We start from the raw sequence: 16,845 nt of genomic DNA, 5'->3' as shown, positions 1-16,845 counted from the left end.
TCTACTCGACGATTCTATTATTCAGTGAATAGGGTATGAAAAAATTTGTTAACAGTGCTCAATTAAACAAAGAGCTCTTAATTTACCGTAAATATGGCTTATCTGGAAGACAACCTAAAACCAGCAACTTTTTTGTACGCTTGTCAAAACTATCACATTAATAAGACGTCTCTTAAAGCTAATTTTAACAACCTACCATAGTTTAATTTTAAATTTAACTAAAAAGGATAGTTTATCAACTCTGTAGAAAATTAAGATAAAACTACCGAAAAACACTTACGGCTTGGAAAGAAACAGAACGAAGATTAATAAGTAGAACGGGAATTGATGCATCATTAGAAGCAAACATTCAGTCTTAAAAAGAACAGTGGCGAAATATATTACATGGCCGCGTAGAGGAAGATTTTGTATAATTAAATACCTCATGCAAAGAATATTAGCTTGCATGAGGTATTTAATTATACAAAATCTTTCTCTACGTGGCCATGCTGAAAAACTAGCACTTCAAGATGGTATGAATGTAGGAAACCTATTATCTTTACTTAGACTTGTAGATCAGTTTGATACGCTACTAGCAAATTATCTTAAACATGCCACAGAAACTCTAAAAACTGTCTCATATTTGTCACCACAGATTCAAAATGAATTCATCCATCTTCTGGCATCTACAGTTCGAAATCAACAAAACAATGCTTTAACAAAGACTGTCAAACATGAATCTGAAACACGATGGAGAGCCAGAATACAAGCGGTTAACGTTATCATCCATGGGCTAACGATTATAGTAGAACTATAAGGAAAATTCGCAGAGGACACTACCACTATAAGTGACACCAGAAGTGAAGCTACAATTCTGTTGCAAAATATACTAACTTTTAGTTTCATAACTTTAATTCATTTCTGATATGAAATCTTAAGGAGGAATGATCGTGTGGAGCTCAGATTACAAGATCCTAGAATGAATTTTAGAGAAGCGTTCCATGATCTTGAATCATTAGCGACTGAACTAACCGAAATTCGAGACAAGCTCTGTGAAGAGGCAATAGAAAAAGCGAAGTCTCTTTGTGAAAAATAGGATATTGATGCAACAATACGTGTAAGAAGACGCCGCAAAATGCCCGGAGAATTGGCTAGAGATGTCGGTCTTTCCGCAGAAAGTGAAATTTCTCGCGTTATGAAAAGTGTTCTTGATCGTATCCAACAAGAAATATGTACACAATTAAGTGACCTTAATTTCAAATTTGGATTTCTACTAGATGTTGAAAATTTATTAATGTTGATAACGACATTGAATTATTTTTTTTTAAAATTTGGGTGAATTTTATAATACAGATTTCAATGGAATAGAACTCTTTATCGAAGTATGTGACTGCAAAATGTTACTCCGCAGTAGAAAAGAAATTGAACTTAAAACTCCATTAAAATCTCTTACTTTTATGAACCCGTATGGAGAAGATGTTTTTCCAAACCTGAGAGTGGCACTTCAAATACTCCTGACTATCTCAGTATCAATTGCCAGCTGAGAATGGTCATTCAGCAAATTAAAATTAATTTTGACATATCTACGATAAACGATGGGACAAGATCGCCTAAGTGACCTAGTATTTTTAAGTGTGGAAAGAGAAGAATTTGAAATGATCAATTTTGATATTGATAAATTTGCTTCATCAAAAGCGGAAAATTTATACATAGTAATTAGTTTTATTAATGTATTATAATCATATTATTAAATATATGTATTTCCTTAGAGATAATAAATATTTACTTTTTTATTGTTTTAAAAATGCGTATTTTTAAAATATTTCTTTATAAATATGTAAAATAAATAATAGGTATCTTTTGAACTAATTCTAGATGATCATATACATTTCAAAATCTAGCCATGTTTTCTCAACTAGATTTTTTGTCTCAAATTTAATGACTAGCTTGAGCCTATGACTTTATTTATTTATTACTTTGCGAGTATATTTTACTTATAATATTAGATGGTTTTCGAATGGGGGGGGCGCTAAAAAGGTATTGTGCCCCGGGCGCGAGTTAAGCTCTCTACGGCACTGCATCACAGTATCTTTAATGTTCTATTTTCTTTATAAATACAAAATGCGATTATCAATTTAAAATATTGTTGGGTTTATCGTTTTATAAATGTTAACAATTCTAGAAGCAACTACCTCTCTTAATGATTGATTTCTTGTTTAACAAAGGGTGGCTGCTCCCCAGAAATTTCATTGTATACTGGCATTTTGAGTAGGATCTATTAGAATAATCTCTTAAATAATCTATTATAATAATTTTCAAAATTGCAATCTTGATAACTTTTTTCCTCCCTCTGCTAAATATCTTAAAAATGATTAACATTTATAATTTCTTTACTTGGTTTTAACATAGTTAAATTTTAATCAATTCATTCTAATTCGTTTTATTTGTTTTAGAGGCAACAGGAAAGACTTCGACAATTAGAAGAATTCCAGAGGAGAGACGCAGAAACGAAACAAAAACTCAAAAATAGTAGAGCTGTTGAAAGCAGACCTCAAACAAGTGAAAATGTAAAAAATTAAATTATGCATGATAGTTTCCCCCCCCCCCTTTAACTTGTAAGTGACCAAGAGAATACCCAGAGCTTAGTTAATATTTAAAAAACTTGAAATTAGACCTGCTTTTCAGCGTGATACCATGTTCTTAATAATAAAATAATATTTAATATTTTTTAAATAATCTGAATTTAATTGCTCTTCAATATTTCTACTACAGTAGAGGATTGAAGTTATTAAAATGACCCTTGTTACTTAGACCAAGACAGACCTTATAATAACAAAACAAAAAAAAGATGCTATACAAAAAAAAAATATAATTAATGAATCCTGATTGAAATTTTGACAAAACTATGCTATGATTTGAAGTAGAGTAGGATTATTAACAGTTTCAAAATAATTGATAATAATGCATGTGTGGCTGAGAAAGATAAAAATTCAGAAATGAGTTTTATCTTCTTTTTTTTCCAATTCAATAAAAAGAAAATTTCCGTTCTTTCTGAATTCCCGAATAATTTTTTTACACTTTTTTCAATTTATGAGAGCATGAATTAAAATTACATTCGTGTAATTTGTATCACAGTTTGTATTCTTGCAACTTAAAAATTGCACACCAAAATTCGTATTTCCAAAAATTTGCACTTCATTCACATATTGGAATTTAAATGCATGCAATTTAAAATTACGAACTGTGATTCATGTTCACACAAATTAACAATCACTCATCGAGATTCATATTCAAACAATTAAAAAAGAATCTTGCACAAGCTTTACATTTGTGTTCACATGATTAAAAGTCACGCAGCCCAATTTGTATTCACATAATTTAGAATCACACATCGCAATTTATTCTCACGCAATTCAAAATTGCACATTGTAATCAGCATTCAAGCGATTTATTACAAATCACAGTAAAATTTTGATTTACTGAAAATCATTAGTAGTTAAGTGAAAAAACTATCTTCCATTCCTTTCTTAAAATAAACATTGTTTTCATTGAGTTTGACATTTTATGTATAAAGTTTTTTTTAAAAAGGGTTTTCAATGTGGTTTAAATTAAAGCTTCTGATATAATATTTAAAATGTGAAAGATAAAACTTAACATCTTAGTTATTATAATGAAATTGAATTTATTTTAGGAAAATATTGATGTGATTAAAATTCCTCTTTCACTTTTTTATCATAAATTATAAATTTTATCTTTTTTCTCATCAGCAGCATTTACTTAAAATTTTCATTTTTTCCCCATTAAAGGTACAGCTGAAAGAATAAAAGAAAGAAAAATAGCTGAAAAAGTTTTAAAATCATTAAAGCACGGCTGCAAAATTTACTGCACTTCAGAAGTTTCCCCTGGTTTCTGTATATTAAAAAAAAGTTTTCTTTTTTTAAAAATTACATTCAAAACATAAATTTCTAATTTAAATTTGAATAAAATTTGTGTGGAGTTGGTAAATTAAATAGTTAGATACACTTTAGTGAATTAAAACTTTGACATCTGTTTGTCTTTGTAAAAGATCCTTCCGAAGATTGTTTTCCATATTTTAGATTTCATTGCAGATAAATAGAAGTGTGGAAAATCGAAAGTCTTCACCTCCAATACCTGCAGTCCGTTCTAAAATTATCTTTGAAAGAGTTACTTCACCTGAAGTATTGAGGGAAGGTAAGTGATTATTTTCAGTCATTGCACTATAAATCATAAATTGGTATTATGGTAAATTCAGCTTTTGAAGGAAATATGTTATCTATCAAAAAAATACCTCTATTATGTTTTACTTAATCAAAAATAAAAATACTTATCATATATCATTTGGCAGTATAAAATGCAAAATAATGCACTAAGTTATTAGATTATTGTATTAAAATTTTGTATTTTTCTCTTAAATAACTGGCAGTTGTGAAAAGAGAAAGAAACAGTACATTCTAACCTTTTATAGCCTGAAGTTTTAATTTGAAGAAAATAAATATTTATGATCTTCATTCTATGTTCCTTCGAAATATTTTTTTTATTATTGAAATTTTTTTTTCTTAAATAGCTCAAAAATTATCTGGAATTTTTTTAAAGTTTATTAAAAATACTGCATTCCTACTAATAAACCAGGAGTATCAAATTTTTTTTAAACCTGTTTATTAACTAGAGGTAGGGCGACTTCTACAAAAGGATAACAAATACAGACAATTGTAAAATTTCTAAGGACATTGATGCAATAAAATTTAAATAGATTGAGGTTTGCTTAGTACATTTGCAGTTTAGAAACAACTGGACTAACACATAAGATTTTCAAACATAAACTAATTGTTAGGAGTGGTTGAGAACATCCAAAACTTCAATGTTTTGATCCCATTAATACAAATTTTAAAACAAGCAGGATATGGATCAGGGAATATATGGCTACAAAATGAACTGTGTGGAATAATATTCTAGGGAAGGCCAAGGCCCACCTGGGGTTGTAATGATAATCGAAATGTAATTTAATTAGTTGCCTTTTGACTTTTCAGGGTGCTTGTCTTTTTTCTAGTAAGCACAGGTGATCCTTACGTAATTTTTTTTTTAATATTACTTCTTTTTATTTGCTTGTTAGTCTAATTTTGGTTTTGCACCTGACTCTGTAATATTGGTTGATTTCATTGCACAGTAGCTTTTGTTGCAGTATAACTGAATCTGACTCTTGTGTCATTAAAAGTAATATTCAATCAGTATATACCCCTACCTAATTTGCTTTACTTGAATAAAGTTCTTTTAATTTTAAGTAGATGTGCATGAAAAGTTAGGGTTTTAAGTTGAGTTTTATAATAAACCCTACTTAGTTTGTAGTTATTCATTTTGAAAAATTGTACAGCCAAATAAACATTAAGTATTTAGACACAAGTAAATTTAATTATTTATTCACATATTTTTGTTAACAAAACAAAATAGACACCCCCCCTCCAAAAAAAAAGAAACGAATATGGAATAAACTTGCCTTTATTTAACAGAAAAATATCAAAACTTTTAATGCATTTGTAACTATTGAAAATTATTTTAAAAAACATCTAGTCTTTGGAAGTTCTAGAGTCATTATTTAAATTGAAGTAAGTTGAATAATAACACTTCTAGCAGCTTTTTGATAAAGCTACTAAGTACTAGTTTTTAAATTAAGGCATTATAGACAATAGCAAAAAAAAAATTTTTTTTTTTTAGTATACCTCAAAATAAAATTAATTTCTTTTTTCATGAAGAGAAATAAATACATTACCTCTATTAGTAAACTATCTAATTATAATTGATTGCTCTTTTTGTTATTAAAAATAATTCAGCTTATGTACTAACTAGTTTTACAGTATTTTTTAGATATTTTCTGAACTTAGAGTAAGAAAGAATAACTAAATTTTTATTTATTTATCTTTTTTTATGAATTCAGTTCCTCCTGTGAAACCTGAAAATGTATTTAGCTCTTTGGCAGAAATAAGAAAGAAGATAATGCAAGATCGGCAAAATTCAAACAGAGCTATTAAGGTAAGTTAGTTTCATTTATTTCTGAATATTGGCACTATGTCACAAACTTTAATTTTTTTAAGGAAATCAGTTGAGTCATTCTTTTAGATATCCTCTTAGATTTTGTACTATTACCTTAATTTTGTAAAATATAGACGTGCGTTCTTTATCTCAGATACACAGATTTAATAATAAATGGTTATGAATATTGTCTTTTCAATAATAAAAGAAATTTTTAAAAAGGCCATTATTTAAAAAAGATTGATATAATTTAAACTTTTTTCCATTTAATTCTACCCAACATCTTAGTTTAGGGACATCAGAAAATAGTCGTATATAGTAGAGTGTAAGTAATAGTAGTCTAGAACATGGTTGGCATGGTTTAAACCATGGTTTTTTCCCAAAAAACTGGTTGTGTTTTGGTTTTTGGGAAAAAACCAAAAAATGGTTTTTTGGTTTTTCCCCAAAAAACCTGGTTTTTTGCCAACCCTAGTCTGGAACTTGTAAATAGGACTAAGCATCTGAACTCACAGGATCAACTATATTATACAGAATGATGAAGCAATGATTAAGCTTTTAATGTAACATTGGCAAATTCAATCATTTCTAGGGATTCAATTAAAAAAAAAATATGTTTAAGTAATATATTTGCAGTGTTAGAAAAAAATTTATAAGATTTATATCTCCAAAAGAAATGGGTATAACTGTGTAGGCATGTTTAAGTAAGTGTGTTCTTAATATAATTTTCTTCATACTTTTATGTCTTTATTTTATAAAAAAATTAGTTAGGAGCTTTCTGACAACTAAAATATTTTCATAAGTTCTGATTTAGGTTTTATGATATGATTATTTTAAGGGAATAATTTGCTATTAAATATAATTTATTCCTTCATCCAATTTTGTAATGCTCCATGACTTTCATTTATTTTTCTTTTATTGTGAACAAAATTTAAATAAGATGCTTTTTTTGAAGACATAGTTATATGTAATGTAATGTATTATCATAGTAATGTATAATCACAGTTACTAAATGGCACCATTAAAAATAAGCTTTTTACTAGTAAATGCAAAAATATTGATTAATTAAAGTTTGTTTAATTAGGGGACTTATGAGGTGATGAATCGGCGCACTGTACATGATGACGAAGAGGATGAGTATGATAGGAGATGAACCTTTGAGTAATTTCAGGTATAACGGAAGAAATATTATCTTGTACAATAACATTCTTTTTTTTTCCTCAAAGAAAACGGAATCCATATGTAGTATATAAAACTAAGAGAATATTTTATGCATTATTTAGGAATAAACCCTTTATTTTCAAAAATGATATTGATGCACAGATTTTTATAAGAAAAACATTTTATAGAAACAGAATGACTCAAATTTTAAATAGCTATATCATTAGTAAACTCTAAATAGCAATGAAATCACAAAATCTTGTAAATTCTAGCAGCAAAAACACTTGAAGAGTAAAAAGTGTCTTTAATCTGGATGTTTAGTATTTTTCCTGCAAGAAATGTACCACTAAATGTCTTGTAATTTTCCTGAAAATGTGTCATATCAAAGTTGTGCTACCAGAATCATTCACAGAAAACTGATATCAGACTGCTTTATTGGTAACTGCTGAACAAGATAATCTAAGTTATAAACTTATTTGTTTTCTTAACTTATGGATATTAAATCATATTTTTTGAAAAATATATTTTCTGCATACTGACATTAAGGATCATCAAATTAATTGGATATCCAAAAACTATGGAATACAATTCAAGGTACCAAAATTTTATCGAACTTTGAACTTATGTGAATGTACTTATGAAACTTATGTACTCCCAAACCAAAAACGGCTTAAAAAAGAATACCAAAAAAAAAAAAAAAAAATCAAATATTTTTTGCAATTGTTTAATTTTATTATTATTTAAGTTATACTATTTCAATTTTGTAGAGCTTTGAAAAATTATGAAACTTGTAACATATAAGTTCAATTCATTTTCTATAAATATTTTATTTAAAACTTGTCTACAACTAGGTACCCATCCACCTTTGTTATTCATGTTTTATGTTTTACTGTACCTTTAAGTTCATTAAGAATTCAATATATTCTAACCTGATACTAAATTGAATGCACCTCTTTAATTTTTTTAAAAATAAAATAAAAAGTTAGTTGTTGAACCATAATTATTTTTTGTAATTTTAGAACCTAAAAATGAAGCACATTTGAAAAAAAAATTGCTCAATTCAAAGAAAGAAGATTGGGAAATCAGAATTTTTGTAATATTTTAAATTTTCATGTATATATTTTTATACATTTTGCATCATATCTATTTTAGTACTCACTTTATTTGTAAATATTTTTGAAGCGCTGCACTAAATGAAAATTGCATTTTTTATGCTAATCAAATATTTTAAAATTTGTTATTCAAATAATAAAAAGATAATTCTCATTCTTATATTGTAAAAACTGAAAAAAAAATTTTTTTTTGTACTTATTAATATGTATAGTATAATTTTTGTAATTCATATCTATATCATGTTAATGCAGAGTATACTGAATTATTATTGTTGAGTATATGACTCTATAACGGAAATTTTCATTTGCCATATCTTGTGATATATTTAATTTATGTGTAAGTTAATCAAGCACTTTTATAATTAAAGTAAAAAGGTTTCAATGTCTACAAAACTTTATATACCTTTACATTAAAAAATGATTGTTTTCAATAATTTAATTTTTTATTGCAATATTTTGTTATATTATCATTATTTTATAAGATTACCATTCTTTGTCATAATTATATTTCAGCTAAATTAACTGTAAACTTGCTAGTTAATAATTCAGCAAATAAAATTAGCTTGGACATCAAAAATGTATATACTTAAAAAAAAATTTATATATTAATTTTAGGGTGAAAGTGTAAATAACTATTGTTTCAGAAATTTCTATTATTTCATTTAAAATTCTTTACTCTGCTTTATAAGGAAGTACTTTGCTTTATAAGAAAGTACTGCTTTATAAGAAAGTACTAAAAAAGAACTAATACGTATAAAATGCTGAAAATTTGAAAAAATTATTATAATTAATTTTTTTAAAAATAAATTTGATTTTTAAGTATTTATTTAGACAATTTAATAACACATCTGTAAATTATTATTAACTTACCTTAGTACATGATCTGAAATATTTCAGAAATTAGGAATTATTGGGATTTTTTATAATCAATGAAAGAAAATAAGATTAAATATTTAATTTAAACCCATACTGATTTAGATTGTTCTTGAGTTTGAATATAAAAACTGTGTGTTCGTTCTTAAATTTACAATTTGTAATCAGTCAAAAACATTAATTTTAGATAGGTGTAACATATTTTTAAATTGCATACCATTATAAGTTTTTTACAAAAATTACATATATTTTTGATCTAATTCTAAAATAGATAAAAATTGAAGATTTTGCTCTTCCAAAAAAATTAAACTTTGAAAGAGATTATTTTAAATGGAATAATAATTTTTTTTTTCATCTTCATAAAATGACTTCATATTAGAATTTTACTTCATTTTGTAATATTATTTCAAAGGATTTATTTTAGTAATATTTCAAAATTTAAATTAAAACATGAGAATTCTTGATTAATCCCTTCAGGGCCAATGAATGGAGAAAGTAACACTTCTCTAGATACACACGTTTCAAGTTTATACATACAAAAGAGTACTGATTTGGGAATACAGAATTGAGGTACCATCTGTGTGATCCTGGTCCGTTAGAGGCAGAAAGACTCGTTTTGTATATGCTACTGTGGCAGTGGGCAGTGAGAGGAGAATTGTGCAATCACAGTCTTTAAAAGAGTTTAACCAGATGAGGGAGAGACACTGACAAAATTCAGTTGAAATAGTAGCTATATATTAATTCTTTTAACTAACATTGACATGGTAAATGAGTTTTTAGAAAGTGGCTTTGATATTTGAATAAGCTACTTTTCCCGGTGATTTAAAAAGTAATAAAGATCTTCTGAAAGTTCAATTTTAACTTATAACTTAAGGCAAATTTTTATCTCTTAATGAGTTAAATAAAATTTTAATAATCAAAATAATGTAATTTTTCTTCTACTTCCTCCCACCAATTATATGGCATCTTAAAATGATCTCAGTAAAAATCAGAGTGCTTTACTGAGGCTGGAATGTGTTAGCTAAGTACGAAACATAGTTCTGATTTTTATATTTCAGTATATGTTTACAATTATTGAATATGTTTATTGCTGCATTTTTTTATCCCTATGTGAAAGTTTATAATTTTACTATGCATCACTAGAGAATTGTTTTGGGTACTGGTCACTTCAAACTGTTGTGTGTTGCAAGTAATAGCTGTTAGATAGTTATGGTATAATTTATTTTATCATTTGTGTTATTGAGGTTTATGCAATGCAAAGAAGGTAGTTTCTATGTAGAATAATAATTTGGTGGTTAAAATTGATTACTAACATATCAATTCTGCATTGTGAGAATTTTGCTTTTATGTCAGTTTCACATTTGTATAAATACATATTTTTATCAAATCTTACAATTGCTACACTATTTTAATATATATAATTAAAATGGTATTTAAAAGAGTTTTTTGCTATTTTCATCTGTAAAAAAAATTAATAAATAAAATTATTTTGTCAATTTAATTTGTATTCATTACTTTGAAAAATTCTTTTATTTCAAGAAATATTTTAAGCAAGAAATTCAGAAGTGAAAATTTAAAAAAAACTAAGTACTTATATTTATTTTGCTTCAATTTAATTAGATAATAGAAGCAACACAAATGAAAGATTCTATAAAGTTACTCCTAAATAACTTTTTCTTATTGTTCAAGAGAGCATTTTTTTTTTAAAAAAAAAACACCAAGGTTTACATATTGGCAATATTTTTCTGTCTATTGTTCTGTTATCTATTTTAGAAATTTATTGAAACTTTATTTGATTAATATGCATGATTCGGATTTGTCTCTAGAACTCTCAAGATTTGCAATTTAGAATGTGAAATTCTTAGAATGCGAGATGAGACCAAAAGTTATTTAATATAATAACAAAATAAGTATAACTTAAGATAATTATCAAAGTTAGCTAATTTTTCCCTTTACTGGATATAACTTTTTCTAATCAACAGTAAAAGTGTTTTAAAAAAAAACAAATTTATTCAATAAAAACACTATAAATAGAAGAACACAATGAACAAGAGAATACGTTATAAGGTTTTTACAAAGTTTTCAATATTGTATGAGTTGTAGGGATTTCTTCAATTTCATCTTCTTCTGATGAAGAAATATCACTGTCACATAGCAGGGTAAATATAGGTGCATTTGGAACAATTTTCTAGAAAACAATTTTGAAATGCTTAATATAAACATGGATAATTAATTTCAATATGTAATTGCTAGAATAATCTTAAGTTATTTTGAATCTTTTGGAATATACTATCCAATATGTGAAATGAGAAGTTTCTGCTTTTGTGCAAGCATAGAAATTGTATCTGCATTTTGAATTAACCCTTATAGAACAAAATGGCATTAGTAATATCTTTAAGAGGATTGTATTATGCTTTTTTTTTGCAGCTAATAATAATTTTTTTAAAAAATTGATTTTCCGAAGAATCTGAAGTATCTTTTTTGTTTGATGAATTTAACTAAAATTTTTAAGTATATTTTTGAATTTTCCCATAAACTTTGTTTTGCTTACAAATGTCTGAAAAATAATTTTTTTATAAAAAGATGTATAGAACAAAACTTTTAATAATGTTATCAAATACAATAAACATCAAAAGAAGCTAAAAAATATTAAATATATTTGCGTTAGCAATTTATATTTCTCCCACAAGCTTTATTATTAATAGCAAAATAAAATTAAAATGGGATAGCATTCAAACATTTTTTTTAGTTTAGATTAAAATATGTAAAATGAACTCCCATTCTCACGAGTCCATAGCCCTACCAACCAAGCTATCGCGGCAAATTATTAGTTTATTTTATAACAGTCATTGAACAGCCCATCCAATTTCGAGTTAGAGACTACTAATGTTCAACTCTCTAGCCTTGTAATTTTTAACCCAATCCAGAAGACAAGAGAACTCCAGGATCAAGTATTGGAAGAAATTTTTGCCTTTGTGGAGGACATTTTGATTGAAACCCGCATTTCAGTTACATGGAGAGGAAAATCACGAAAGCCTCCCACGGTTAGTCTGACAGCAAGGGGACTCTAACCCATGATACGTCTACCACTTAGGAGTACAGTTATAGGTGTAAGCCGGGTGTGGTATTCATGTCGACCAGCCATCACTGGGATTCGAACTCGGTGCACCTCATTCGAAGACGAATGCTCTGTCCCTTGAGTTCATCTTCATTGAGTAATAACTCTGCGGGGGTACCAATTTTATTGATTTGCTTAAAATTAGCCATCTTTGAAATGAAAGTGGCAATTCAATCGTAATTTTTTCTCTTAATCTGCAATGATTCGTGAGAATCAACCAGGAGGGTTAGTGAGCAAAATGAACAGGGGGCGGAGCCTTCTAGTTTTTTAATTAATAGTTAAATTGATAGTTTTTAACATGCATAGTTTTAAAAAAAAGTAAGAAAACATTTTTCAGTATTAAGAAATAATAATTAAAAACTAGCATCAGCTAGAATAGAACCCACGATCTCACAGTTTTGTGTTAGATTTCATAATCATCAGTCCCAAATATACACAGTTGCCTTGTGGATACATTTTTTTTTCTTTAAATTTAATAAATTAAATTAAGTAGTTTGGATACTTGACATTCTTGATTTTGTGGAAAATGTCCAGATATGTTCTTTATGTAAATCTTTTAGACACATGCTCTTTTTCCTTCAATTTTGGGAATTTTTTTTTATTTATTTTTTTTTTAAGAATTTGTAGTGTCAAAATAGAAGGCCCTCTGAAAAACACATCTGTTTGCATGCGGCAATACAGTACCATTTATGAAATGTGGTACTGACCGCACTGAGAAAAGAAAGTATAGTCAAAACTATTAGAATATAGTGAAATTTACAATATTTATGGAAGCACCAAAAAACAGGGTAGTTTTTTTTCCGTAACGATTTGGTTATGATTTCTCATGAAATTAACATATTAAAAATATAGTTTTTTACCATCCTGTTTGGTAGGTATTTTGGTATAATGATACCTTAAAGAAGCAGTTCCAAACTGTGTTCTATGGAACTTGAGGGTTTCAGGGAGAGTTAAAGAGGTTTCGCGAATTAGTACTTTTTATAACCAGGAATGAATACTTTTATAACTTCTAGTTAGTAGTACTTTTTATAATCTCTGATAATATTTAAATCCAACCTGTAAATCATATCTTATATAACCTTTCGATTTCCTTTATTAACTTATTTGAAGTAAAATACCAATTAAATAGAAATGGCATTTTTTAAATGAAAATATATTTCTAAAAACAATATGTTGAATGTTGAACAAATTAGGAGAAGAATAAGCATTTGTTAAATATTACATTAGTATTTCATACCGAACTTTTTAAATAAAAATAGTTTTTTTTTTTTTTTTTTTGAATAAAAATGATTTCCAAATTACCATTTTTAACGTTTATAACAAGTATCTTCAGTTCATTTAGAAGTAAACCATAATTCGGCTTATCATAATCATTTTCAGCTTATGTATACAGGGTGATTCTAAAAAGAGGGGCAAAATTTTAGGAGGTGATAGTACACACCCAAGCAAACAATTTTTATCAAAGAATGCATGGTCGAAAACAAAACTCAAAGGTGCTGGGGCATTTGGAAAGTTGTTTGATGCAAAAGTGAAAGCTCCATTCCTGTTGCGAGTTACTGCGCTGCGTTACTTGTCGCCAAGCTTTCGGCTGCTGCAGGGAAAGTTCGTGATATGCCTGGTGTGTTTCAGAATGTTCGCCAATCTTTCCTTCGCCGTTGTACTGCGTGCATAGCCGCTGCCGGCCACTGTTTTGAACACTTATTGTAATCACATGCCATTAAATTTGCTTTTATAACTTAACTTCATCGTTCTTTGTGTGTTTTTGCCTCATATAAGAACATAAACTTTGACGCCCTCTAGCGGTTTTGCGTTTTGTTTTCGACCATGCATTCTTTGATAAAAATTGTTTGCTTGGGTGTGTACTATCACTTCCTAAAATTTGCCCATCTTTTTAGAATCACCCTGTATACACCAAAAATAAATTCAAAACTAGACTATATATAGCACAAGGACTGCAACTTTAACTGTCAGATATAAAACCTTATTTAAGATTGTTAATGATAAAACGATGAAAAATATTCATTCCTCCATATATTTTTAAAAAAATAGTCTGTTTTTAGGTTATAACGTTCGCAATTTTACCTTAATAAACTTTAATCATAATGTCGGGGTTCCGCCGATAGAAGACTGATTATTTAGGGTTCTGTAGAGGGAAGCCTAAATAATAATTGGAAGTCGCTGATTAGAGCATGGCATAATAATCACTAATTTGGTTAATTTTATTTTTTAGTTTTGCATTTTTATTAAATGTGTGGTAATAAGAACTAATTAATAATTTTAAAAACCAGAATTTTCGAAAAACTTGCAATGCGAACAGAAAAACTACCAAATGAATGGTTTCAATACCATGTATTTTGTTTTTGTTACCAAAATTGTTTTTTTAATCTTCATTAGATCTTCATTATTTTTGCATTCTTTTTAATTGTTTTAAGTACATTTGTTAAATTTTTGAGCAAGAATAAAAATTATCATTACTTATGTAAATTTTCGGCCTATATTTTTAAGGATTTATTAAAAGGTCTATTAAACATCAGAGAGAATAAAAGCGATACGGTTTTGAAGTTTCAGTTTTTCTCTTGATGGTGTACAGTGGCTATGATGTGAAAGAGCAAACTCCCCGCCCTGCACAGGCATCCAGCCAAAACAAACATTCAATATATCAATGGAGCACACTAAAGCTTTCTATCAATTAGTTTTAGATAATTACAATTATGGAATAATTAATTTTTATTATTGAATAAAAAGTTTTAAAAGACAAATATTTGTTAATGTTTAATATTTAATCAAGGAAAAAACATAACCCATATTGAAATCTAACAAATAGTTCCTGATAAATTTTGTGACAAAAAAAATAAGTAAATAAAAGCCTGATAAATTTCTAGATTTTAGAAACAACACCTTCTAGTTTTACTATTCAATCAAATTGGTTTCGATGTCTTTCATCCCACCTGTCTCACTAGTGATTCAGCATATTTCGATATCATTTTTGTTTTGTTCTTCTTATTTAATATTAATTTGTTTGCGACAGTTATTTTTTTACTACTTTTTTCCGAGAAGTTTAAAAATATAATATTGAGGACATTAACTAAAATTAAATGCATGTTTTTTTTCTTTCTTTTTTTGTATGCATCTTTTACTTAATCATCCTTACACTCACAAGCAACTGTCTGCTCTAAATACTGTGATAATATAAAATGAGATAGCAAAACAAAACGTGGAGTTATTTAAATATGTGTTCAAAATATTAATTAATTTTTTTTTAATTGAAAATTTCAGTCATTTTTTAGGTATTAAAAACTGCAGCATATCACATGAAAGTATTAAATATATCATTTTTACAATAAAGTAAAATAATAAAGAATTCTGATCCTTAGGAGCAGATATAAATAGTCTCATGATCGAGTGATGGGGCATAATTACCTTTTAAACAAGTCAAAAAACTTGTTTACTCTTTAAACTAAAAATTTGCATATTTTTAAATAATTTATTAATACTCAAATTGTTTAAAAGATATGACAACGAAATTATTTTATTTTATCCAATCATTTATTTATATTTTCGCATTTATTTTTTTTTAATTTATTTTTATTTTATTAATTTAAATGCACACGTTTAAAATAAAAACAAAGCTGTCAAAATTTCATATATAGTTTCGACTTACAATTTTAAGAAGTTGTTTCGACTTTGATTTAAAAATTTAAAAGCCTTATTAATTAAAAAATTTAGAAGCCTTATTAACTTTAAACACATAATAACAAAGAAAATCAATGAGTTAAAAATAGAAACAAATATGATCAGTAAACAATAAAATCATTAGCTAACTAAATGAATTAATTTTGTATACGAAATATAATATTACAAATTAAACATATTTCATATTTAGGGGAAACATGGAAAGTTTGTTCATACAGGAGGTTTAAAAAATTTATTTTTCTCATGTGTTTAGCTGATGATCATTTGATTTCAATGCTCTATCAAACAAAATCATAAGTTGTTTCTGTCTATTAGCAGTAAGTAAAATTAAAATAAAATGAAATATGTTATCTCAATTTCATCCAGAATGGACCAAATCAAGAAAAAAAAAATTGAGACCTCCCGTAATGACTAACACAATAAACCACATTCACCCTTTAGCGCAACTAATGTTCGTCCATTGATTTGTTATGGAGGACTTTGCGACTCGATAGATTTAACGTGCTTCGACCCACGAACTTTCGGATATGGGCCCGCACTCTACCAACCTAACCAGGCTATCTCGGCCTAGTTTTTTTTGTGTTATAACTATATATTTTAAAACTATACATAAAATATATAGTTTTTTTAAAAAAATATATAGTCACGGCTCTTTTGTTATTTTTAATTTGCAACATTAATTATTAAAAGTATCTTGCAGAAAGATATTAGCGCTAGAGTGTTTTGTCGCAGATAGCTCGAAAAAATTCTGCCACTGGGATATAAAGCATATTTAAAATTTTTCCGTAGAATGTTTTTTTGAAATTTTTTTTGGGGTATATGTTTTTATCATTATTTTAAAGTCTATGAGTTTTAAAAAGTCTGAAA

General features: G+C 27.2%; 1 protein-coding gene and 1 long non-coding RNA gene across 4 annotated transcripts in view; one reads left to right on the top strand and one right to left on the bottom strand.

The window, feature by feature from the left end:
• The window catches only part of LOC107454467 (uncharacterized), a 48,997-nt gene extending 40,667 nt beyond the window's left edge, over positions 1-8,330 (top strand). For all 3 annotated transcript variants that reach the window (XM_043041965.3, XM_043041970.3, XM_071177724.2), the window contains 5 exons: positions 2,433-2,546; positions 4,089-4,191; positions 5,930-6,024; positions 7,106-7,192; positions 8,202-8,330. In XM_043041965.3, the coding sequence (XP_042897899.2) occupies positions 2,433-2,546; positions 4,089-4,191; positions 5,930-6,024; positions 7,106-7,174 (381 nt within the window). In that variant the 3' untranslated portion in view covers positions 7,175-7,192; positions 8,202-8,330. The remainder of the gene's footprint in view (positions 1-2,432; positions 2,547-4,088; positions 4,192-5,929; positions 6,025-7,105; positions 7,193-8,201) is intronic.
• A 2,766-nt stretch (positions 8,331-11,096) lies between these two features.
• On the bottom strand, positions 11,097-14,160 carry LOC147815870 (uncharacterized). The gene is made up of 2 exons (XR_015431419.1): positions 13,588-14,160; positions 11,097-11,355 (listed from the first exon to the last, which is right to left on the bottom strand). It is a non-coding gene; the product is annotated as an uncharacterized LOC147815870 (long non-coding RNA).
• Between the last annotated feature and the right edge of the window lie 2,685 nt (positions 14,161-16,845).

The sequence above is a fragment of the Parasteatoda tepidariorum genome, chromosome 2, assembly GCF_982258835.1.
Source record: "Parasteatoda tepidariorum strain Cologne lab strain chromosome 2, Ptep-v5.0, whole genome shotgun sequence".
Classification (NCBI taxonomy): Eukaryota; Metazoa; Arthropoda; class Arachnida; order Araneae; family Theridiidae; genus Parasteatoda; species Parasteatoda tepidariorum.
The sequence above is the reverse complement of the archived record's forward strand: the minus strand, read 5'-3'. Positions and strand labels throughout refer to the sequence as shown.